This window comes from Phalacrocorax carbo, chromosome 2, assembly GCF_963921805.1.
Source record: "Phalacrocorax carbo chromosome 2, bPhaCar2.1, whole genome shotgun sequence".
NCBI classification, from domain to species: Eukaryota; Metazoa; Chordata; class Aves; order Suliformes; family Phalacrocoracidae; genus Phalacrocorax; species Phalacrocorax carbo.
This window is the reverse complement of record NC_087514.1, coordinates 76286892-76313879: the sequence shown is the minus strand read 5'-3', so window position 1 is coordinate 76313879 and position 26988 is coordinate 76286892. Positions and strand designations below refer to the sequence as shown.

Here is a 26988-nt window from a genome sequence, read left to right as displayed (position 1 = left end):
CGGATTAGCACAAGCAGAAATTTAACTGCTGCCTAAGTCAGGGGCCTAGGCTTGTCATGGAGCCAACGGAGACAGGTGGGCACCTTCACACAACAACGAAGAGCACATTTTGGTTGCTTAGAGTGCTTAATGTCCATGCTATAAATAATCTACAGAAACATCTACAGTTTCATTTTCAGCATTTCTTTCAGGTTTTAGACCACAAACTAAAGACTCTAATAATCAAAATACTCAGCCTCAGTGTATGTGATAGCAACGGTAGCGATAATAAAACACCTATGCGAGAGAGAGAAGGTTTATTTTACAGGTATTTTCCATTTGTTCTCTGCTCCTGTGGCTTGTATGTTCTTCAAAAGGTCACATTAAAACACCACTCTTGTAGTGCTCTTGGAGTGTTTGTTTTGGATTTGTGGGTGTTTTGTTTGTTTGTTTGTTTTGTTTTTGAGGGAAAAGAAAATATTTTCTAACTACATGGCAATTATGTATCTCTCTATACAGAATGCTGCAGGAAGATTAGCCTCTTGTTAGCTCCCAGGTGGCTTGCATTTGCCAATGAAATACCAGCTTTCTTTGGGTTCTAATGGGTCAGTGGGTTTCATGTCTTGTTCTACTTTCCAGGCCTGTTGTCTTCTTTCTCTCTTTAAGTCTAAATCTCCCCATAAAACCTCAATCTCTAAATGTGTAATTTGAGAACTCTGATAAACACTGCTTTCCTTTAAAATCTTTAACATCACTGTGGCTTTGGGGTTGACCCACAGAAGATGCACTAGTCTCCTGAGAGTGGCTAAGCAAACACTAATTTCTACAAGAAAAGCAAGGGGAAGAATGAAGTACCAGACATTATGCACTGCTGTACACATCTGTGTACAGATTACATTTTCCACCCGAACATGAGAAAAAACTTCTTTCCTGTGAGGGTGCCAGAGCAGGGGCACAGGCTGCCCAGGGAGGCTGTGGAGTCGCCTTCCCTGGAGACATTCCAAACCTGCCTGGATGCGTTCCTGTGCCCCCTGCTCTGGGTGTGCCTGCTCAAGCAGGGGGGTTGGACAAGATGATCTCCAGAGGTCCCTTCCAACTCCTACCATTCTGTGATCCTCCTCAGCCATCAAAATTCAATAACAGACACATAGTCAAAATAGACTAATATATCAGACCAAGAAGAGTAGTTTTACAGGAATGCGGACTACTGCAAACACCAAATGTAAAATCAGCACAGGCTCTGATTTATCAACAGGCATCTACATATCTTCCTAATCTGGTGTTACCACTTTCTACAGTTTCTTGACCACACCATTATTTGCTCCAGTTTCATCATAGTGTTGAATATATTTTTAAAACTCTTCTGAAATCTTTAAGTAATGTTTCTCTCTTTCAAAACAGCTCTCACAGAGAAAATGAAACTGAAGAGCTCCTACAGTGAAGAAGATTATCTCAAAACTGCCTTTCCAATACAATTTGCCCTTGATTGTACCCAGTCACAAGGAAAACCTCTTACTCCTCCTATGGAAAAAACCAAAACACTTTTATATAGAAAAGGCTTCCTAAATACCAGCAGATGCTTTGCTGTCTACACAATCGCAATGTGTTTGTGAAGACAGGATCTCTGAACATGATGAATCACTCATCTTCTGAGCTTGCTTCTCAGCATGACTCCAGACAGGCACACTGTCAGGACTGCTGTTTGCCAGCAGCACCTACTTCCACTGCACCAAAACCCCTCTGTATCATGAGATGTGATACAACCTAAGACCAGTCCAGTGGCACCACACAGGAGAGGGATTCATGCATGTGCTATGGGTGATCCATGGGGAAAACAGTGACACAACAGCTGCTAAATCCTTCCTGCCCCAGCAGAAAGAGGCCCTTACACACTGCTCTTGGAACTCGCTGGTACAACAGCTGCCTAAAATGCAGAAAGAAGCATGACGGAGAAACCCCATCAACGCAGGAAGTGAGACATTAGTATCAGCAAGTATCCCACTGGGAACGGAGTGCTCCAGAAAGTGGGAGCTAATCAAAGCCTTACCCTCCTTGTACTGTGCTCTTCTGCTCCACCCCGCTGGGTAAAATGACTGTTAAGTCCACCGATCTGTTGATCATGTTCTCCTTCATGCTCACAAGGTTCTGATCAGAAATTACAGCTGTCTCTGCAGGTGACTTGTGCTCACTGTGAATTCTATTTGCTGCCGAAGCTTGATTTGGTGGTGGAGGAGCGCGAGCTTTCATTCTTCTCCTTGAGAAGGCAAGAAGAAAATTAATAATTTCTTATGACCAAAGTATAAACACATTAATAAGAAAATATGTTCTTTCAGCCACAGCCTCAGATTGTTTTAAAAAGTTCCTCTAATGCAAGCCGTTTTTCTTTATCATGACACTTTTCAACAGAGTTGCATTTTATTTTTACCTCCTCTCTAAAAATACGCTAATTTTTTAATGATGCACTCACTCCTACTGTTTGCTTTCCATGCCCCAGGGGATGAATCACTTCCATAATTAGGATATGAAATAATCATTATTCTGTCAAGTATGAAGCATGCTCCTATGAAAAGAGAAACAGAAATACTGGGTCCAGTCCAGACCTGACTCAAGAAAGAGCTGTATTTACGTAAATGAATGCTTCCTCCAAGTCAGAACGGCAGGAGCGGAGGCAGGGTGAGGTTTCATTCAGCTATATTTGGGTTCCACAGTATTACTCTACTTGAAATATTGTCTCTTCTTCTGCTCTAAGTAGTATTAAATTTGGCTCATCATACTTCATAGAGAAGCACCATGAAAAGGTCAACCATGAATGATACCACTTCTTATCATGCAACGCTAAGAGACTATAGCTCTTTGAAAGCACCCTGAAGAGAACTCATTCTTCAGTAGCAGGCTATGTGCCATAGGCGACATACAGAAAAGCTGCATCAACTTGCACCAAACAAGCAGTGTACTTTACAGAGATATAAACCCACCACAAACTCAAAGTTTACTTCATTGGCAAGCTGCCAGACAGATAAGCAACATATGTGCACTGCTAAACTTCTGAATAGCTGGCCTCATACCAAGCACGTCTAAGAAGATTAATTCTGATGATTAATATCACAGTGACCTCTTCTGACTAGATTTATGCCTAGTTTAAGTCAGATTTGATTTCAGCAGATGGAAAAAGCAGTAAAATATTTACTGAGAAATTATTACGCAGGCTTACTGCCTGCATTTTTTAATCTGCCTGGATTTAGGGTGCAGGAAGAGAGATGATGATTCTGCACATCATTTTCACCCTGTGAACAACATAAACAGACATCCGGAAAAGAAGGGTATGGAAGAAGGGCTCTAGCCCTTAAAAACCTGAAAAACTTAGTGGTTGAATCAGCCCAGGGCAAAATTGTATTTAGGGGAAAAAAAAAATTAAAACTGAACAAGATTAATACCAAACCAAGCTCTTCTTTAGTTAGAGGTGATGTGTATTCTCACTGATAAAAAGAGTAAACGTACAGTTTGGATTAACAGTGTAAATTCCTGGCAGAGAAAAAAAATAAGAACTGCACCACATCACAAAAAAAAAAAAAAAAAAAAGAAAAAAAAGAGTTCAGAAACAATCCAAATCCTCTGCACCTTTTAATCAGTACTTGTGTTTGACCAACAATTTCTGTGACACGTCTCAACTTGGAAGAAAAGCACTACACTGCCCTGAAAATGCACATTTCAGTGTTCAGTGAGACCTCAGCAGGACACTGTAAAATTAGGTGCGATGCAGATACTTCCTTTAATTTCCTTTGTGCATAACAAATAGTATTCCCTACAAATATGCAAGGAGAGCTACCGCCATATTTACGAGCATACAGCAATTTCTCTTCCATGGGAAATCTCCCCTGAACATTCACTTTTTATCCTACATACACCCAATGAGTCATGCAGTCACCAGTCACAAACTCGCAGCTCCTACGCTCCTCCCCATGGAAGTGAAAATAAGGAGTTCAAGGCTTTATTGTTTATCAAACTACTTTGACTTTCTATACGTCCATGAACCAAACTCTTGATTTATTTACTTGTCTATAAAAGAAAAGAAAAAGAAACTGGGATTAATTTTCTGCTCAGATCCCTTTATGTTTGGCCACCATTGTTATTTATAAGCAGGTGGTGACAGACATGAGAGTTTTGCATAAATCCAGATCTGCCAACGTAGCTTTACAATCATGCGATGCAACAGTTAAGGACTTCAGATGAATTTACAAATTATATAATTCTTGCCCTCCGTAATATCAACTGCATCAATGTATGTAGCTACAGAGATTCACATCAACTTGTTTCTTAAAACAAGCTTTTCTTTTTTGGTTTTGAAGGTTGTCCTATAACGTGGGGGACAATCTCCAATGAAAAGTACCAAAGAGCATGGCAAGAAAAGAAGCAGGCAAGTGTCCTGAGCCTGGCAGAACTAGGGGTTTTTTAATTATGATTTAAATTCCAGATCTCACAGTGAACAGACACAGAGGAAATAAAGCAGTGGTAATAAAATAAACATGAAACTGAAACCAGCTGAAACTGAAGAAACTTGAAACTTCAGGGGAGAAGTGAAGAATGACTGAGTTTTGAAACCAATGAAGGAGCTGGAAGTGAACTGGGAGTATTCTACCCACATATTCATTCCCCAGCAATAACATAAAGCTGCATCTGCTTTTCTGAAGGAACAGACAAACAAGGTCAGACACCTTAATACCAATCTATAGCTCTGAGGTGGGAGTGCAATTTTTATTTGGCTACTGTTTAAGTACTCTTTACAGCCAATTCTGCAGCTACAGACCTTGTACAACGCTGCTGGGGGCAGGGGTGTGTGTCAGGGAATCAGGCATCATACCTTCAAAAGCATCAGCTATACATTGGCCAGCAATGTTCACTTTACCTCCATAAAATATGTAATGATGTGTATTCTTTTTGGCATTACATGGTCAGGGCCTTTTAGACACTACAATCCTCCTTTTCTTTTGTGCAGAAAGGACAGTGCAGGTCTGTTTCCTTCAGAGACAGGAAAAGGGAAAACATTCCCACCACAGTCTCTCTAACCTAGCAACAGTTCAGGTGACCTCATACGAACTTTTCCACAATAGCGACTACACATTCTGTTGAAACACTGCAGCTGCTTTAAATGCCTGGTTTTCAACAATCTCCAAATGACGGATTTCAAACTACTTCAGTGGAAGCAGATCCCTTTAAAGTTCACATTTGTAGAGCGATATGTGGCACAGATTTGCATTTCCTAGCCAACTTTCTGAAGCATCATAGAAAGTAGCTCCATGAACCACAGACTGAAATTCACAGCTCAAGCTCTACCTTAGATCTGCACGGGCAGCTGCTTTCTGATGGGCTCCAGCAACTGCAGTCAGAAGGTGCTGAGAAGCCTGCTAATACTACTGAATTCGAGTCAGAAAAAGAATTCAGCTTTCTTTGTCAGAGTTATGGCAGTTATAAAGGACAATACAAAAGCACTCCATAGTAAAAGCCTTTTGGTTCCCCCAATAAAATAATGCATAGAGAAAGTGTGTGATTTAAAAGCCTCTTTTGAGCACGGGTACTTTCCACACTACAAACACAACATACAACAAAAAAAGTTGCATACCATTTGTCCGTATTTATTTTGAATTTAGCTCAACAGCAATTTTTTTTTCCCCACAAACATCTTTTTGCTCAGTACCGAGATACTTGTAAAGCCCCCCCTACCTGCTATTAGTCTGCAGATGAAGTTACAGACGGGAACACTTCAAACCTATGATTGACTTGTGGTTACATGAATGCTTCAATCCAGCCCTTGATAAGGAGACAGAGTAAAAACAAGCAGCTGATTCTAATTCACAAATGTACAGTGCCTTTTACTGAGGCTTGAAATAATTCATCTCACTTTACGATAAGCTGAAAAAATGTATATAGCCATGAAATAAGTATGCAGGATACATAAATAACCTACCAGCACTGATCTCAGCAACAGCATCAGGCTTCCCAAAACGGAAAAGGAAAAACAACAAGCAAACTGACCACCACGACCAGCATTTCTGTAGTACAGCACGTAGAACAAATACAACAGAACCGGAGAAAAGTTTCACCAGATGAAGAACTTCAAGACAAGGTAACACAAGCCCTTTGGACCTACACTTTATTAATATGTAACTACCAAGCAATAGGATGTAACCTGGACTTTATAATCTCATGCTAAAAAAACATGATCTCTGTTTCAGGCAGAAGTGGTCCTGGGACTTACACCCTCATGGCAATGTTATGCAGGGATTGTCTTTCTTCAGGTAAGGTCTAACACCAAAAAAAAAAAAAAGAAAAAAGTGATCCTATGCATTCCCACCATGCTCAGAAAAATGTGGAACCCTCTCTGCCCTATAAGGCAAAGGCAACTTACCAGGTATGGGGCAGACTTTATCGCATGGATGCCAGCAGGAGCTTGGCAGAAGCTCCATACTACTCCAGTTGGTAGAATACAGTCCTTTCTATGCCAATTGTCTTTCTAACCATTCATTTTAAACAAAAAAAAGTTAACAAAAAAAACCAAACCCAACCCCAAATCAAACCAAACAACAACCAACTCTCAACATAGCAGAATTATGGGCAACACTCATTTCTGATATAGCGAACAACTAGCAGAGGACCCCCTACCCAGTGAAGTCTATTTGCAATCTTGTCAATGCACAACGCTGGAAGAGTTGCAGAGGGTTTCCCCGTGACATTCTGTGCACCCCATCTCATAATTAGGAGGAATAAATCAACATTCAAGTGCTCAGTGATGAGCGCAGTACACGAACGCAGTGTCCCTTGGGGTGGAAAACAGGAGACATTGAAGTAAACGTTCTCATCTTTCAGGTGATTGCACTCCTACAGTCTTTTGAGGGGAAATCTATGCATATTGCTGTTTGAGGAAAAAAGCAGATGAGTAGCTTCACTCACTCAACTCTCTCTCTGGCAACTTGCACTGCAAAGCCAGAAACCCAGCCCTGAGGCCACCTCACACTCCAAACCATCAAGACACACAGAGGACGGTAGAAGTTGCTCCTGCCTAGTGATCTAGCCTGTGAAGCAGATATCCTCCAGAGAACATTTATTTTTCACTCTTTGTTGCTCATGGCAAGGCACAGAGAATCCAGATCACAGGCTGGGAAAAAGACACCCAGTATATGGGAATTAATGGTATGCCAAGTTCCCTTTTCCTAAGTAAAATCCTGTCAGCTTCTGGATGCAGCAGCTCAGAAGAATTATAACACAACACAAATGTAAAAGAAATACAAACAGATTAGCACCATCATAAAGCCACCTGAAGAGTTCTGACAATGGGAAACAAAAGTTAAATGAACCCACAGAGATGGAGAACAGAAACCAGGAAAGCATGATAATGTCCTACTACTACTAAAGAGGCAGGAGCTCATCCGGACAGCCCTACATCGTAAACTAGAGCTCCATTCCACTTTGCCATCTGTAACATTTAAATTAACCAACTGAACTGAGTTTTTGGGTTGCTCTTAATTTGGGGGTGAGGGGAGAATTAAAAAAAAATAATCAAAGAACATTCTCAAGTTTACTTAGTCTATCACAGGCAAAATATACTGATTCATCACAAGTATGTGCAACACAGGTAACTTATGCCTTTAAATGTCTCATACATAGTATATAAATTACAGGTCTAACATATATTACTCTTAAAGAAACTTGTTTCCAGTATTATTTTACAACATTTCATAACATTTATGACATTACAAAGATAATATACTTGCTAAACAGCTGAAATCTTCAGCAGACGCTAAGATCTAATGAACTGGATTTACTCCCATGTTGATATGGCTAAGGGAACAATCAGGATTCCCTACCTTACTTTAAAAAAAAAACCAACATATTTAAAAAAATAAACAGTCTTTGCTCTGAATTCCCTGGATATTATGGTATATAGTTATTTTACACTTTTCTGTTTTCAAACATTTATTTGAATTCCATATTACTTTTAAAAGATCATTCCATTTCTAAGGCAAGATCACACTGACAGGCATGATGAAAATGATCCCCTTGCGGGCATGATAAAGTCACCCAAAAGAGACAAGAAAAAATAATTTGTTTTTGGCAAAGAAATGAAAGTTTTTTAATTATATTTTTGATCTTCCATTTGATTCTACTGATGAGAAACCCTAAAGCTTTCTTTACGTATTTTAAAAGTAAAGTTTTAATGCCAAAAAAAAAAAAAAGACCAGAAGCAAACTGAATGAGAGCATTTGTGGAAGAGGAAGCAGGGATGGAAGTACATGACCATGCTTGCCCAAGAAAAATAAACAGAAGTAAAGGTGAGATGATACAGTCTAATGGAAGTGGTTCCTAACACTGTATCTCTAATCTCAAACCTTTCACAAACTTAATCAGCCAGTCATTGAAAAGCACTGTGCTGCAGCTTCCCGGTCTCAAATGCACAAGTGAATAAACTCTTTGTTATAAAATTTGCTACCAGGGACACCTCCCCAGATCTGACCCATTTCACAAGAGGCTGAGAAGCATCCCAACACATGGCAGAGACCTGGCCTCTCTGCTGCTTGTGAAGCACTGCACAGCTGCCAAACAAGAGAAAACCAGCTTCTATTTGGCTCAGACTCAAGACTCCTGCACTGACGCTACGTAACTAAATTATTGAGAGCTCATCCTCTGGCAGGAATGCCAAATGATTTGTTAGCCTATGGCTGGTATCCTCAAATACACTTTTTTTATATATCACCCACACTTTCGATTAAGAATGTGTTCTCTTCCAATAAAAGCCTAATCCTCCTTCCAGCCACTGAGGCGTTCCCTCAAGATCCAGTACAAAGCAGTTCACATACCAGTTTCATGATGCAGTAATTTTTTAGTGCCAGAAGAAGCCATAAGCACACTAACCTGATTTCCTGTAGCACACGAGCCATACAATTCACCCCACTGCTACTGTAGAGAGCCCTCATTTTGAGTGAAAGCAAGGACGGACCTGTACATAGGGTGGGCTTTAGCTGATCAAGGAATAACATTGCAGCCTACAAATGCTTTTATACCTATTAACCACAGTCACACTAGGGAGCCTAACAGATCTATCTGTATCAGTTCCCAGAAGAAAATAAAACACAAGCCCTAGAGAAAAATCTTTTAAAAAGCAGCCAAATCCCAGGATTTGGGTAGATGCCCGCTGCAGTTAGTGAAAACACTGCCTCAGTAAGCACTGTAAGGTCTGGTCTAACAGCTCTATCACAGGACTTTTGAGATACCACCCACATGTTCAGTGTGTGGCAAAGACCACACTATGAGCTGATGCCATCATGTGCAACTCCATCAGCTTGCACATCAACAAAGAGGAATGAAACAGGAGAGCAGCTAATATTATGTTATTATTTGCCATATCTGCTGAAACACAGGCTAAAAAAAACCCCAAAGTCTTTTGTGGTTAAAGACAAGAAAGCATGGATGAGTTACTCTATTTTGGAATGTTAAATTCCTGTGATCTAAACTGTGGTACTATCGCATCTATGAGTCAGAGATTCACCAATAGTTTTAACTCTTTAGCTTGGGAGATGTGATTGAAACAAAACCCCACTAATAATTCATGCTGGAGGTTGGGTTAACAAGCCTCACCTTCAAAAATATTTAATCTAGAAAAGTAAAAGTTGAAAAATAGCACACTAGGTAGGGATGGTAAAACCTTGCTCTTTTCACAATGACATCTGGCAGACAAGAAGGCTCAGATGACCCAAGGCACTGATAAAGACAATACACATTCAGGCCTTGGGATGCAAATGCTTAGCCACCAGTATCTGAGCTAAAACTACCTGCAAGTTCCACACTGACCATAATCAAAAGATTGCCAAGCAATGGCTGTTAGAGTGACTTGCAGCAGAACCAGCAATGAATTAGCGCAAAGCATTCAGTGACCAGCCATCCAATCCTACTCCTACCAGTATTTTTAACTTCTTCCTCCATTTCTACACACTCACATTGTTTTTTCCCACTTATCAAGTACTGAGCTATTAGCCTCATTCCATTCCAAACAGCAATAATAATAATAATAATAATGAAAACACTAAGGAAAACATCATGTTGCTCATGCTTATCTGAAACGTTATCCAGTTCCTTCACCTGTGACTAAATCAGGCTGCTTTGATTGGTATGCTTAAATAGGAAGAGAGAATGATGTTATTTTTATGTTACTGATGCTTAAGCTTAAGCACAATGGCACTGGTTAGCATGCTAACATCCCAAATGTACTTAGAGAAACCACTAGACTACTGCTGCTTATACTGTAAAATGCCCAAGCCCTGCTGCCAGGGCACTCTGTTCTGTTCTCTGTGCTCTCAAATCTTCACCGAGATGTTTTAAGGATGCTCAGGTTAGCAGACAGGAGGTTACAACCATGCAAGCTGCCACTGCACAGAGTTCCCTGCAGATGGCAAATTCCATGGCTGAAACCACAGGTTAAAATATCTGTGAGATACTACTGAGATTTCTCAGCATTATCCATGACATTATAGCCAGGTTCATTTGGCTAGAACTGGATTCTTACTAACCATGCTCACCTGTGGGAAAACACTGGCATGAAAACAAATCCAAGAGTATTTCTAAGCAGGCTGGAATCACTGCTGGCATTGCACCCTCTGCATATTGTGGGCAAACATGCATCCTTTAAATGAATGAACTCTACTACCCTTCAGCTGTGTTTCTGTGAGGACGCTACAGCTCTCACCCCACTGTCTGTGCTGGGCGCCACACCTCCATGATGAGCGTTCTAGTAACACTCTTAGGTCTGGAAGGGTAACATTAGCTGGAAGAGGTTTTTATTAACACCCAATAACTGTATTAGTCTTCATCATGTTTATTAATAGCAAACCAATGAAAGCAATCAGAAGATAATTTGTTTCTAGAGAGGTCAATAACTAAAGATATGATTATGCAAGCCTGAGGCTAGCTCAGAAATACTTGCACTGTATGGTGTCCCTCCTGAAGTTACAGGTGCTGTACAGTTTTCAATGTGGTTGTCCTTTCTTAATATCTTATCCAAAATCACTTTCCATAAGCAATTTAAATAAACATATAAAACTTTATTGCCTAGCAACACTGATTTATAAACACTCCTATGGTGACTTGCACTGTCAATTAAGATGCAAATTCAAGGTGCACTTCTAATGTATTACTGAGCAAATGTATCCCAGACTGTGCTCTGGTTTTGTGCCCACAGACTTTTTAACCTCACTACCACCTACTGCGGATCACTCTCTAGAGGCTTGAAGACTCTGTAGGTGAGGACTGTACCACAGTAAAGTGCTTACTTTATTGCCTGTTTACAATGGGGACAGAAGATGGCACAGTTTTGAAAGAATCAGAGAAAAACAACATATATAGCTAGTGAAATTCTGATGTGATTCACTGTGCTGACTAATTCCTGGTTTTACAAGTTAGTGGGCACTTCAGTGGAAAATCAATGACGTTCATACAGAATAATATTCTTACTGAAACAAGATTCCTACCTTGTTTCAACTGGCAGCAGCATTAAAACAGTGTCCACGTGATGTACAGATGGGGAAGAATTATATTTAAGCAGGTGATCATTCTAAATAAGTAGCCCTATGGTAAACACTAACACACGTAACAACAGTGAGCTGACAGATCATCATTTCTCATTTAACGAGAGGACTCTAGGAGCATCATACCCACATTCATTTCACCCATTCACCCTTATACAAACAGATCCTACAAAAACAGGCAGGCAACAGTAGATGAGGGAGTTTTGCTCTTTGCAGAATTAAACCTGGACTTCTCCAAGGCCTTTGATACGGTCACCCACAGCCTCCTCCTGGAGAAATTAATGTGTTATGGCCTAGACAAGTGGTCTGTGCAGTGGGTGGGGAACCGGCTGACAGGCCGCACCCAAAGGGTGGTGGTAAATAGCTCTTTCTCAAACTGGCAACCTGTCACTAGTGGAGTCCCCAAGGGATCAATATTGGGCCCAATGTTATTCAACATCTTTATAAGTGATCTGGATAACGGGATCAAGTGTAGCCTGATGAATTTTGCTTGTGACACCAAGTTGAGTGGGGAAGCAGACACTCCAGAAGGGAGAGCTGCTCTGCAGGGAGATCTGGATAGGCTGGAGGAGTGGGCCAGCAAGAACCTTATGAAGTTCAACAAGGAGAAGTGCAAGGTCATGCACCTGGGAAAACATAATCCAGGAGTGCAGCACAGACTGGGATCCACCTGGCTGGAGAGCAGCTCTGTGGAAAGGGACCTGGGGGTCGTGGTGGACAGGGAGCTCAACATGAGCCAACAGTGTGCTGCTGTGGCCAAGGCGGCCAACAGGATGCTGGGTTGCATCAAAAAGGGCATCACTAGCAGAGATAAAGAAGGCATCATCTCACTCTACTCAGTGCTTGTCAGGCCACACCTGGAGTACTGTGTACAGTTCTGGTCCCCGCTATACAAAAAGGATGTGGACAGGCTGGGAGGGGTCCAGAGAAGGGCCACCAGGATGATCAAAGGACTGAGAAGCTGCCATACGAGGATAGGCTGGGAAAACTGGGTTTGTTCCGCCCTGAGAAAAGGAGGCTTAGACGGGATCTCATCACCATGCACCAGTACTTAAGGGGCAGCTACAAAGAAGATGGAGACTCCCTTTTTACACGGAGTCACATGGAGAGGACAAGGGGGAATGGACACAAGTTGCTCTTGGGGAGATTCCGATTGGACACCAGAGGGAAATTTTTCACATTGAGAACAGTCGACCATTGGAATAATCTCCCCAGGGAAGTGGTTGACTCAGCCATGTTGGACACCTTCAAGAGTCATCTGGACACGGTGCTGGGCCATCTTGTTTAGACTCTGCTCTACCTAGAAAGGTTGGACTAGACAATCCCTGAGGTCCCTTCCAACCTGTGATTCTGTGAAACCTATGTTATTCTGCCTACCTCCACAACAAAGGTTTTAATTCATCTGACTACAAATGGTGCAAGATCACAGTTACTTCAGAAAGCCTGCACACCCTTATATACCAAAAAGAGGCCACAGACAAAATGTTAAAGGGTATGGACCAGAGTAAAGATGCATCTTGGCTCAATTCCAGAGCACCCCTTAGATCCAAAAAGGCTTCCCAAAACATTAGAAATAATATTTCTAAGCAGAAATTAATCAATAGCAACTAGCTCTGTGTCTTTACAGGCTGCAAACCAGAAGGTATCTGTGCTTTTTCTGAAACTTAGAGTTGATCTCTTGAGCTAGATGGTCCCAGGCACGAGAGACACAGAGCACAGCAGGCAGGCCTACCAAAGCCATTTATTTTTCAGCAGCACTGAACTCTCCTAAAACAGGGAAGGCCTCTGTGCTTCCTCTCATGTTTACTTGCCCTTGGAAAAGCACTCATGATCTTGTCATGGCTGACCTAACATCAAATTTCTCGGGGTGGGGAGGGGAAGGCTGCATCCAAGTCCATTGTCTGCTGTTCCTAGGTATTCAAAAGCCCAGGTCTACTGACACACCGGAGGATAAACAAGGAGGCACAATTTACTTACTTTGGATTGCCTAATCCAGAACACCAAAGACATGAATCTACCTTCTTTTTTCATCTACAGTTTTTCTGTAAATTCTCATGTTCAACTTGCTGTCGACCAGAACCCCCAGGTCTCTCTCTGCAGAGCTGCTCTCCAGCCTCTTGTTCCCCAGTCTGTATGTACTTCCAGGGTTGCCGTGCCCCAGGTGTAAGATCGGGCACTTGCCCTTGTTAAACTTCATATGGTTCATGACTGCCCAGCTCTCCAGTCTGTCCAGATCCCTCTGCAGGGCCTCTCTGCCCTCAAGAGTGTCAACAGCTTCTCCCAGTTTTGTGTCATCAGCAAACTTAATTAGCATTCCTTCCAGTTCTGCATTCAAGTCATTTATGAAGACATTAAAGAGTACTGGCCCTAAGATGGTTCCCTGAGGAACTCCACATTGGGCTGCCAGCCCTATGTAACCCCGTTTACTCTGACCCTTTGAGCCTGACCCAATTGCTCACCCATTGCATTATGTGCTTATCCAGCTGTATTCTGGACATTTTGTCCAGGAGAATACTGTGAGAGACAGTATCGGAAGCTTTACTGAAATCCAAAAAGATTATGTTGACTGGCTTCCCTTGGTCAGCTAGGTAGGTAACCTTGCCATAGAAAGAAATCAAGTTTGTTAAGCAGGACTTTCCCCTCATGAACCAATATTGGCTGGGACCAATGACTGCATTGTCTTTCAGGTGTTTTTCAGTAACTCCCAGAATTATCTCCATAATTTTGCCAGGCACGGAAGTGAGAGTGATGAGCCTGTAGTTGCTGGGGTCACCCCTGTTGCCCTTCTTGAAGACTGGGACATTGTTTGCCAGCTTCCAGTCAACTGGGACCTCTCCAGATTCCCAACAGCATTGAAAAATCATTGAGAGAGGCCTTGCTATGACATCAGCCAGCTCTTTAAGCACCCTTGGATGAATCCCATCAGGCCCCTTTGACTTATAGGGATCCAGCGGGACCAGCAAATCCCACACAAGTTTGGGGTTATTTGGGAGTTTATCATTCCCACAGTCATGGATCTTCAGCCCAGGGCTCTGGGGGTTCCAGAGCCCATCATTGGTGTTGAAGACCAAGGTAAAAAAAGCATTGACCATCCCTGCCTCATCTATGTCCCTGCTTGTGAGGTGACCATTCTCATCAAGCAACAGGCCAATGTTATTTCTGGCCTGCCTTTTGCCATTAATGTGTTTTAAAAAGCCCTTTTTATTGTCCGTCACAGTACTGGCCACCTTCAACTCCAACTGAGCTTTGGCAGCACAAATTTCCTCCCTATAATGGCGAACAGCATCTCTGTAGTCCTCCCATGTTGCCTTGCTTCCACCTTCCATATACTTTCTTTTTTTGCCTTATTTCTAGAAGAAGATTCCTGCTCAAGGAATCAAGTATGTCCTTGTTTAAATTGAAATTTGAGTATTTTGATTTATTAAAAGCAAATCACAAACTTAATTGTAAAGTAATAAACCCTACTCCAACTCTACACTGGAGTTGAGAGACCTACATTAACATAAAAACAGAAAGTCTGATTAAAAAGGAAACTGCAAATGTTAACACAGACAAATATGCTTACAACACCAAAAAGCTGATTAGCAGGACTCTGAAGTTTGATCTTGACTTATCAAGTAAGAACAGAAATGTTTTAATGATTTTTACATGTCAGCAAAAAACATTTGTTTAGTTAGTTTCCATTTAAAATTATGTTTAATGTATCCTGCAGGCACATGTGGTACTTAACGTATTTTAAATCTCACAAAACAAAAAAGGATGTGGTTATCAACTGAGCACTTAACAGCCTCATGCAGTGCAAACTAGAGCACACTATGAAGCAAATCTTGATAAATCAGGCATGTCAACACACCCAGACAGTATCAAATGAGAGAGGAAGCAGCCAAATACCCTCCCTCTTTATCACACACATTCAAATCAGGGATGAGTATTCTTGGCATTTTACTGGTGTGGCCTGGCTCAGGACACAGGAGACAGACAAGAGCCTGGGCCATTATGGACTTTATAGAGTAAAAACAAGACCTTGTATCACCCCTGTTGGCAGACTGGAAGCCATGGGAATGGTGTTACATGTTATAAGTGAGAAAACATTACCAAGAGAGCAAAGGTATCCGCCACTTAGGGACTTTAAATGCTACTCAGAGATAACCCAATGCAAACACGCTTGAGGCTGCTCTGTAAGTACTGATGGGGCACCACAGCAGTGACAGCAAGATTGCACAGACATGCCTGAGCTAGCTGCAAACTCAGCAGAGCCTACAAAACCCACCCAAGAAGCAGGGCATATTAGACTACCTTATAACATAAACTGCCATAGTTATACTAGAAATGGCAAAAGGCACACATACCTCCAATGCAGGCACCAAAACCCATGGTAATTTAGAGCTGGTCTTTTAACCAAGAGAAAAAGATTTCTTTGCTTCTGACAAGGTGACAGAAACAGCAATATTAATCATGTCTGACTACCTTCAGCTTCCTTGTCTTGTTGGGATTCATTTTGATACCAAAAAAGGTGAGAAGTCTCACTGGAGCTTTTCTCAATTCTGGAGCACTTAATGACTGTCTTCAACTCCAGACCTTGTCCTGCTGCTATCCTCTGAGTGGGGTGGTTACAAGGCCTCTCTTCTGTACCTGCCACCAACTTTCCAAAGACTTATAAAAAGCTATTATATTAGGCTGATCTTTCCCTCTGCCAATTGAACAGAAATCAAACCAATGCCTGAAAAAACAAATAAAGAAACAAATTTTTTTCAAAAAAAAAAACCCAAAGAACATCATAAAATAATCTTTATCTTATATGAAAATCACATTAAAATCTGGCATTGCATGGCTACATAAGCTGTTGGCAGACCATGCTGAAATAAGGGTGGCCGTCCCATCTGACAGCTGCCACCTGGTAACACTGAATGAAAACAGAAGAGGGAAGGGATTAACTACGGATTTTCCTCCTCACAATCAATAAAAAAAACTAAAAGAAATCCTGGACTCTGTGAAGTCAATAGGAGTTTTGCCACTGACCTTGCAGAAAGCCTAGCAGAACCTCAGCAGAGCTCAGTTTCATCTCTGTGTTGACAGCCCCACTTGAACACAACTTTCAAGCACCAGGACAAAGCCGAGCACTGGCAGCATGACATCTAGAGAAGCTTTGGGATGCTGGGAGCAACTGCATGGTACTGCCCCGGGCATCCAACCACCTGCCCTTTAGGTCTGCAAAGGCACAGTTCTCTTATGTTCTTACCACATCTTATGGAAAACTGAAAGAATCAAATATAACAAACAAATGTATCAAAAAAAGAAAAAAAAAAAGGAGGGGAAAAAAATCAATAAAAAAAGGAAACAAGACTATCTTCATGCATCACCACCCTGCCTTTTATCATTTCCGATTCTAAAATCAGTCAGAGAGGTCAAGGAAATCTGAGGATGCAAGATAAAGTCAGAGCTGCCACACCACAATCTCTCTGGTCACCTCCTCTGAAATAGGAAGGTCAGTGGCATAGTGATAATTGGTGAAATTACCAGCATACAGAGAGCACTCCCTGAGCCAGGGTCTAACAGTTGCTCACTTGACACATACTGGCACTGTTCTTCCCAAAGAGTGATGAGGACGCTCAACTGCTAGCAGATCTAGCATCCTCTCTGATGTTTACTGGACTTTCCTGGCCAGGAAAATCCTGGATGCAGCTTACAGAACAAGGTTCCTCCAAACGCTTATCTTCTGTGGAGCCCAACATAAACTGCACCCAAGCAAAGTGGCAAGACAGGAGAAACACAGAGTGACATTTACCAAAACAAAAGTGAAAGGGAGCGTCCTTCTGTAATGGTCTACCTTTAATTTGTTGTAGCCTGTGATTTGAGTTGCATGTTACGGGACACCTCCCTAGCTGAGTCACAAGTTGTCCACACTGAATACAGAAGCACAGATGGTAAAAGGGAGCTGAAAGATTTAAAGACAGCATTTCAAGATTTTGAAAGTCATAGTTGGTCCCTCAACAAATAATATAGGGTTCCACTATTTCTGACAGATCCTCCAGAAAATATGCCGCCTTTTATTTTGGAACTAAACCAGAGACATGCGTATTTTTCCCCACTTCCTGAAGCAAAAGTAATAACCCCCAGTATAAGATCTTTACAATGTTGTTTGAGTGCCATGCTTGAAATATAGGCCATAGCAAAGGCAAGCATAATAGCTTTTTCCCCCTCTCGCACCCCCTTTACTGTACAAATTGCAGAAAAAAAAAAAAAATTACTGGTTTATATAAATAAAACTTCCTGCTTTCCCCACAAAATTCTACCTTCAAAAGGTAGACTTCTCAAAAGGTCAGGTTAGTTAATCATCATGTCATTACAAGAGCTCTGTTTCAAGATTTTGACAGCCCTCTTTATCTTACTACAACAGAGCATGTAAAATCTTACACTCAGCGGGCTATCACAGGCTCATGACATATCCCAAAGCAGTACTGCTGTGTGGCTCATGCACTGATGGAACTGAACAAAAACATTGGTTGCTTTCATTACTCAAACCTAAATTTTGTTTTCTGTTTCTTACCAGCACTGAAAAAGAAAGCTTCCTCCTCAGCGGGCTACCCAGTTAACTCAGGTGTGCCAGAGTACATGTCCTTAGTCCCATGCATATCTGCCTACAATGAATCATTAACCCAGTCCTGGAGCAGGAAGGTAAGCAGCAACCAGCCTTAGCCCTATGGACCATTCATCAGCCTGAGCTGCTGAATGAACGCAGAACCCAATGAAAAAGCAGCGACTAAACCAACCAGACCTGGGTAGAGGAGTCAGGAGGAATTCTGACAAATACAGGCACTAGTACCACAAGGCTTCTTTCCTCAGGCCATCACCCACCACTGAACTTTGTGTCTTAAGTCTAATTCTAGCCCCAAAGAAACAACAGCAATGCCATCCGAGTTACTCCTGAAAGCTCAGCCAGCCAGTGCCCTTCAGGATAAATGCCAGTGAATGAGCACGGGCTACTCACACCAGCGTGGGAAAGGTGCAATGTCTTGTTGCACTCTCAGGGAAACAGAAGCATCCCACACCCATAGCTGCTGCACAGTGTAACTGAGAACAGCACATACATGCTTCTCACTTTCACAGGACATACAGCATGTAAATCCTGCTTTCCCCTTACCTAAAGAACACCACACATACGTATTTGATGTAGCAGAAATGCCACCAGGCTATATGCCATCATTTCTGCTTCTTAATCATTAGTAATATATGAGAAGTAGCATTAAATACTATATAAACTGCATTTATTACTTAGATTCAGATACTCCTGTGCAGCACTGCTTTATCTTCTGTGCAACTTCTGATACAATATCCCTCTACAGTACTTTGAATAAAGAAATTGTTAGAGACATCTACTGACACAGGCACGAGCAAAGCAGGCTGATAGCTCCCTGTTGCTCTATGGAAGGATATCACTGAATGCTGCTGGCAAAGCAAGGATGCTTCCAACTCAGACTGCAGCCACCCCAGGCCTCCTGGCAGGCTAAGTTCAATCTCACAGCGTCAGGGAACGGGATCAGCCAGCAAAGGATGGATGTGTTCAGGAAACTGCTAGACCAAACTTTTCTTCTCCCACTCTGATCGAGTAGGCCAAAAATATCACCATGAAATAACGGAAGGCATGAGAGATCCGTAACCATCTGTGTGTCATCACTGCCCACGTTCAGAGCTAGGGAAAGATACGCTGGAGGCTTTATGCACCATGGAGTAATTTGTTGGCTACACTGTCAATACCAAGTTCTCACAAGAAGTTGCACTGATTTTGACAGAGCAGTTGGTCTGCTAGGTTCCCTGCTATCAAACAGCACATATTCTTGGCATTTTTAATGAGGCAGCAAAGGAATGCCTGGAAGCAGATGCCTTCTAACATAACCCTGACATAAACAGCAACCCAAAAAGTCCACGCCAAGTGAATCAAACATATACATACCTGCAAGCGCACACATACAGAGATTAGCCAAAATAGAGCAGTCCTGCTTCCCTGTCAATAGCCAAAGACTTGTAAGTGCATCAACCTTATTCCAATTATCCTGACCACGCTGCTGTTAAAAGCAAGCTATTTTTTATCACAGATGGCCTTGACGACAGGATTAGGTCCAGAGAGATGGGGTAGGAAGAGAAGAGTGATAACTTCATTTCACCATGGCTTCCTCTCCCAAAGTAAATAATGAATTAAAAGTTTAATCTTTCACTGAATACCTGGGATGTTGGTAGTCTTGGCAAATGACAACTAAATTAAACATATATGAAATGGTGTCACATAACAAGTCTAACCACTTATTTTTAAACTTGGAAGAGTCTTAACAATTGAAAATATCTGGGTTGGGCTTACAAAGTAATTCCACACACCCTTTTCACGCACTCAGTCTGCATAGCTGGTAGACGTAGATGGCACTGAAAAGAGAGAAGAAATCTGAAACAAAAGCACAGAAAAGGAAAAACTTCCTGTACTCATGATGTTAATGAGAAAATAGTATGTAGCATGCTATTCTTTTCAATTTCTACTGCAGATAAGGATGGGAGAGGCTTAGGATAGGAGAAAACCTCTGTATATGAACTTAAGATTAAATAATCAGTCCCAACATTAAAAAAAAAAACACTTAAAAAAATAAAATAGCCTAACCTTAAACTCACTTAGCAGTTTTTCCCTTGAAACGGCAAACTTACACCCATGAGGAACTAGTGTCAAATAGACAAGCAGTGTGCTTTTGCATTTTAATTATGCATATACATACAAAAAGAGAATTTCTGTCAATCCTTAAACATCTTCACTGTTGAAAGAAGAAACAACTAATGTTAACAGAAATCTTATTCTGGCTTTATTTGGTGTTATTTAAAAAGTAACTTCTAGAGCTAATTAATTCAACCACTTTGCAGTTTCTACTTCAGCCAGTCTGAAGAAAGGCCACAGACATATGCAGCCCAAACGCGACTACATATTTCCAAGTATCTTCCCAGAAATTTTCTTAATATCAACTGGTAGATGGGAGGGGTGGAGGGTAAGAGTATTTAAAGGACACGTATACAGGCCTGCACGTCTAACTAGAAAGGCAAACCTTCCTCCCAGAGCCCGACCGACACCACCCAGCAGGGTTCAGACCGGTGGCCTCACACTGGTGAGGCGCAGGCAGCGCAGCGGCTGGGCACAGCTGTTTCTTCCCGCTGCTCCTTCTTCCTCACTCTTCTTTTCCTCCTCACCCATCTCCTCTGCGGGCTGCAGTCCCTTCAGGGTGCTGCCAGCTCAGCCGTGGTGCCTCCTACGGTGCTGGCCCCACTGCTCCCTTGTCTCAGCTTTTTCTGCCCTTCCTTCCCCTGGCTTTCCCCACAGCTGTGCCCGCCCGTGGCTGAGGGACTCAGCCGTGCGCTGCGGTGGGGCCCTTGGAGCCAGCTAGTACCGGCTGGGTCTGGCACAGGGCCGCCCCTGTGGGCCCCACCCCAACACCTTGCCAGTTATACACAGTATGGTTAATAATTAGCACCCCTGGCTAAAATGAAGAAGCTTCACTTTCCGTTTGGTTTCTCCAGTCAAGGAAAGTCGCCTGGGAGCCTACAGCTGAGGCACGAGTAGAGGCTGTGGGACAGTGAGGTCCCGTCCACTTCTCTGCTGCGGGCAGATCCCTTCATTACCAGGCAGATCCCTCCACCTCTTCCAGGTCATCCAGTTTCTCCTTCTCTGGCAAAACACATACTACAGTGAAGTGCTCAGACACTGTGGAAGTGGAGAGATGAAGAGAGAAACAAGGTTTCCTGATTATGTGCCTAGTGAACTACTAACAGGCCAATCTGCAGTGCCTGGGCTGCTGAGACTGCCTGAGGTGGTTTAAGTGTCAGGCTGCTTGCAAGAAGCCTTGTGCAAGACAATACAGTCTCTGGCTATAGAAGAACACAAACCAACAGGGGCAGCTGAAGCCAAGATCAGCAGATCCCACCAAAACCCAGGTTCACGCTGAGCCCAAGGCGGCTATGCAGTAAAAACAACGCAGAACTTCTTGGGCCAATTCACCTCTCCCCCTGAGCCACCCACTTCACTTTCATGCCATGTCGAACACAGTATGTACTTTATGAAACTAGACAAAAAAACCCCAAACTCTATGAGGCCAATGAGAAGCTTCACCTATGGCACAGAGATAGCTGAGCTCCTCGTTCTAAGGCCACCACCGTGGGATGATAAACTGCCTCAGGATTTTGGGAAGAGGACTTCAGCCTTATCTGTGTCCTGCAGCTTTGACTGGAAGTACACCTACAGAGTCACTGTCAACACAGAATCTCCAATTATTTCAAGAAAAATGAAGTTACATTTCATTTTTGCCCTGATATTTTCCCCTCACTCAAATCTAGCACGCTAGTGATATAGAAATATTTTATCTGTCAGTGCTCAGTTATGAATACTTCCAGACAAACTTTTCTCAAACTTTGAAAGTCTACCATTCAAACAAGCTAGACCCCTTTAATTTAAATAAACTTACTAAACTTTCTTGAACATAGAAATAAAATAAACAACCCAAGTACCCAGTCAAATCAGATACCTAAAGAAGCATATAAAGAGCAGTTTCTTAAGGCCAACTCATGGAATGCTACTTCATTGCCAAACGCTGAAGCAAGGGAACTGTAGCTTCCTCTTACAATAACACAGCACAGGGATGCAGCAGCACATCTGGATGGTGGCAGGCAGGCTCTGCAAACTGCCCAAACTACAAAGCCCCATGTCCCTATTTTTAATTCAAATTTTCAACTACCTTGCTATTGAATATGTGCCAGGAAACCAAGGATTGCAAGTGTTACAATACTAACGTCTCACATGGGTTAAGCTGGCAGTCAAACACAAAGAGCCAAATTCTGATACTCTGACTAAACTCAGGGTTGCCAAAAACATCACATTGTTTTAAAAAAGCAACTCACAACATAGAGGTACCTGTCACTGTTAGTAAGGCACCTGTACTCCTGCAGCCATCCTTCTGCTCCCACCCTCAAATCATTTTTCTGACTTGAGAGCTACAATGGCTCAAACACAGCTTTCTGAATTCAAGAGAGTTTCCTGGTCATTTGCTGTGGCCACCTGTTGGTAAAATGGTTGTGTAAAACCTCATCAAGGTATACGTATCTATTTAAATGACTCACATTTATAGCATTGTTTTTATTTTGAGAGCTTTAAAACCTGTTATGTTTGTCAAGGGAGGGAAGAAAAGTAGAGGTCAAAAAAAAAAAAAAAGGCTATTTATTCATATCGATACCGACCACTTATCTCTCGATGCTGGTAAGTATTTTTAAGAACTCGACAGTTTGGTCAAGTGTTTGACTGCTGTGTTAAGTAAGCACAGAAATAGGACCAGTGAGGCCAAGGCGCCGGCCGGGGGAGCTCTGCCACCTGTGGGACCACAATGAGCAGACAGGCCTCCCTCCCTCCACCCGAATTCAAACCCAATCTTTAGCAGCCTGGCAGCAGCTGCTCATACCCTGTGCTATTCCAGTGTTTCGGAGGAGACGCTCCAACTCCTGTTCTTTTAAACACTATTTTTAGCTACCGTGTTCTTATTGTTAACGATGAAAAACAAATACAAGAGCCAAAAAAGAAATCCCCTTTCCTTTGGCAAAACTGTACTAATCACACCATCATTAGAGAATGAACTTACTCAAATCACAAAAGGCAAACAGGCATCTCAGCCAACTATATTGGCCGGCGGGGGAGGAACAACAGTCTGGTTGATTTTGTAACAATCCCTACAGAAATAAAATAGATAAATGGTTAATTCCCTTGGTACATGGAATTAGCATAGTTGATTACAATATTAGAATAACCCTAACTCAACCAACAATATAATCTGCTCTTGGGATCTCTTTAACACACACATCCTATTATGAAAATACTTCTGAGCAAAATGTCCATGTGTCAAACTAAGAGTGAAATTGAGGGCTTTAATTCTTTTCATATTCAAAAATACAATCATATGAAAATTATTAAAGGAAACTATGCACAAGGCATGCAGACTTAAAACTGCTTCCAGTTGTCATTACACCAACGGAACTAAAAGTGTGTATGATTGAAAATCTAAGTGAATATGTATGAAATATATTTATAGTATTTTATGATCACTTAAAGAATGGGAAACCAGTGGTTTATTTTCTATTATTGTTTCCTGATTGTACAGCAAACCAAAGATACAATAATGACAGTGTTTCCCTTCTAAAATCTAGTAGTCTGGGACAGAATAGGAGCACGTTAATCATGTCTTTGGGATGGAAGGCATCAAGAGAAAAAGAAAGAGTATGAAAGCTCTATTGGTACAAACTGGAAAAAGAAGGAAAATTAGCTTGTAGGAACAAAGACAATAACAATTAAAGAAAGACACAGACAGAAAGAGAAGGAAGAGACAGACATATGGCCTGCCAGATCGATCCTCTCCTGTCAACTGCTAGTAAGAAGGTATGCTTAAAAAGAATGGTGGAGTACTGCAAAGCTAAAAAACTGATAAAAGGATGAAAAAGCTTAAATCCAGCTGGGAAACAAGGAAGAGGAACTAAGTCCCTTTTTCTGAAAACATTCATTATTTTACATTATACATTACTACTGAACCACTCACTCTCATCACACTTTATTTCTTTGAATTACCTGTGTCCTAATAAGGAGTAACATTTTACATTTTCAGCAAAATCTGTTGCCGTTAATAACAGGCAGGCAAGCTACCCCTTTTTTTAAGATGAAAATTTTGAAAAAGAGTGGGGAGCAAGGTGCTCCCTCCCTCCAAAAACCAACAGCAGGGCTGCCAGAAGAATTTGATGACATGAACTACTAGATTTTGCTGCTTTGTCCACACAGGGGGATTAAAGGTTGGGGTTTTCTGAACCTAACCTCCTACAAATATTTTCATTAGCTAATACTAAGAAATCTGTTGTTCTGCAACTTGGCCCTCAGTTTAGAACAACCCACTTTTATGTTTTTAATTATTTTTTAGGAATGGAAATTACACTCTATACAGACTTAACCGAAGGCCATTTAAAGTGCCACGCTTTCTGGCTGAAGAGTCTGCAGAGAAACCTAGTACTGCCAGATACTCAGTGTATCTGTTCTTTCTTTCAGCAATCTGCTGAAAGCTAATCTTCAGTACCACAAGTAAGCCATTGTGTGCAAAAAAAAAAAAAAAAAAAGACCACTGTCTCTGCTGCTGTTGCACATACAATAACTATTCTACAATACCCCATTTTGGAGCAAGAAGGGAAAGCGGAAGAAGTTTTTTAGAGTCCTTATAATGGGATTATGCATCATGGGGCACATCCATTTCATGTCGTTGAGAATAAGGAATTGATTAATTTTTTTTTTTTAAAAAGACTCTTTAAGCATCTTCAACTTCCTGACTGTTTACTAGTATTTTTGTGGAAAGTGCTCACCAAGAGAAAAATGCTTAATATTGCATCAGTCATACTTATTTTACAGTTAGATCCAGATCCTGAAGCAGTGGTTGGTTGTTTTTCCTCACAACAATTTACTCATCTCTGGTTTAATTCTTGACTAGATATCCTTAACTCATTTTCTGTTCTGTTCTAGTTAGCAGGACTTCCTGGCAGCACCAGTAGTTGAACTGAAGTCAATCAGCATCATAATTCATGATTTCTCACCATCTCTCCATCTGATGCCAACTGCTACCACAGAAAACTAACAGAATACTCAACTCTGAATACGAACTTCAAAGGACAGGAATAAACCATGCACGTTAATACTTTCTGCACTTAGGGATACCCTAAAACAAGCTGTTGTTTCCCACTCTACTGTTAGATCTTGCATGTAACAGAACTTTAAAATTGCACTAGCAGAGAAGCTGAAAGATGGACTAATAGATGGAAAGAGAGTTGACATCTGCCCAAGATTAGAAATAACATTCTCACCAGCTACAGCAGCAGTGCGGATCAGTTTCTGATACACTCAAACACAAAATTAATTGAATCTTAGTCAGATCCACAGCTTGAAAACTGAAGAACCCCGCTGGCATGTTGCAGTATTAGTTCAAAAAGGCAGAAATTGTTTTTTAACAGTTACAGCCAGACTTCTTTAAGCTATTACTTTGCAAGTTCACCAAGAAAGCACATAGCAGGTGAAGAACATGCAAGTCCCAAAGAATAATATATGCTAAAACAAGGATTCCCAGATCACAGAGAGGTAATGGATGAGCTATCATTGAGAGCCAAAAAGGAATCCCACTGAAGTATGTTTTTAATATATTTTATATCATTATACATTTATTTTAGAAAAGCCACTGATATTCTGCTATAGGCAGAGCAATCTTAGTCCTATTAGTCTAATTTAATTCCTGGAAGTGAGCTCCACATTCCCTCCCTTTCCTAGTCTGGTCTCAGACTAAATACTGAACACTACCACTTTAGAAATGCTCCCGAAGTTTGCGTCTCTATATAAAGTTTATAGTCCCCAGCTGTCATAATCTCCAAGATAATCTGTACTACTTCTCTATTTTATGATGAAAATTTGACATTAAGAAAGGCCAGACAATTCAATATTGTACATTACTAAACAGCTGTCACACAATAAAACACGTGTATTTTGTTTTCTCAAACTGAGAAACACCATGCCTAAAAAAGTTAATGGAACTGTATTTGTTCAGGTCGTCTCATAAGAAGATTCAACATCCAAAAATTAAACCCTAACTTTTCATAGCAGTGTCACCGAGAGACCTTGGATGAAAAGCATCACCTCTGTTTTGTGGTAGTGGATGGTCTCCCGTGCTAACTATCTGTGCACTTTTACCTCTGGTCAAATCAAGACTGGCAAATGACACCTTCTGTAAAGTCTCTGCTTTCAACTGCCCTTTCCAGTCAAATGCAAATCCCGCATACTTTGAGGATCCAAGATGTACAAAGCACATGAGTTACTATTATAAGCAGCGGCTTGCTTTTGAACACCTCCCTCTGTGCCCTCACCACCGTATTTCATCACAAAGCTAAAAGTTAACATCTACACCTACCTGCCTCCTAGGGTGACTTGTACAAGTGGTGGGAAGCTTAAAGCTGAAAATCACAACTGAATTGTGGGTGAAAAAGTGGAAGGACAGATTTCCTTCTCTTGTTATCTTGTTATTGCTGTACATGTTTCTTCAAATATAAAATACAGACAGTTACGCCACTTTTCTGACACATCTGAGGTCACATATTTATGCCACTTTCTCTATAACAGTATTTTTATTTTCAGGTAGATACAGTACACCATGTGATCCACCTGGGGAGAGTTTTGCCCAAAATCACTCTGAACAGCAGCTTAATTCCAACTGCTGAAGTATCACGCCTCCTCCATTCATCCTCCCAGGGCAATGAAAGAGAAAACATTTCCGTAGTGGGACCAGAGCCCTACTTTGTTTTTCTTGATCTTGGATTTATATTTGTGGCTGATCATCAATGAGTCTTTGGTAGCTAAATC

At 41.5% G+C, this 26988-nt stretch overlaps 1 protein-coding gene across 11 annotated transcripts in view; it reads right to left on the bottom strand.

Moving 5' to 3' along the window:
- COBL (cordon-bleu WH2 repeat protein) overlaps positions 1-26988 on the bottom strand; it is a 162619-nt gene that overhangs the window by 114440 nt on the left and 21191 nt on the right. For 8 of the 11 annotated variants that reach the window (XM_064443297.1, XM_064443298.1, XM_064443302.1 and 5 more), the window contains exon 3: positions 2027-2233. In XM_064443297.1, the coding sequence (XP_064299367.1) occupies positions 2027-2233 (207 nt within the window). Of the gene's footprint in view, positions 1-2026; positions 2234-5697; positions 5774-5941; positions 6070-23200; positions 23220-26988 lie in introns of those variants that run through there. The other 3 variants (XM_064443307.1, XM_064443306.1, XM_064443304.1) reach the window with 3 other exon arrangements.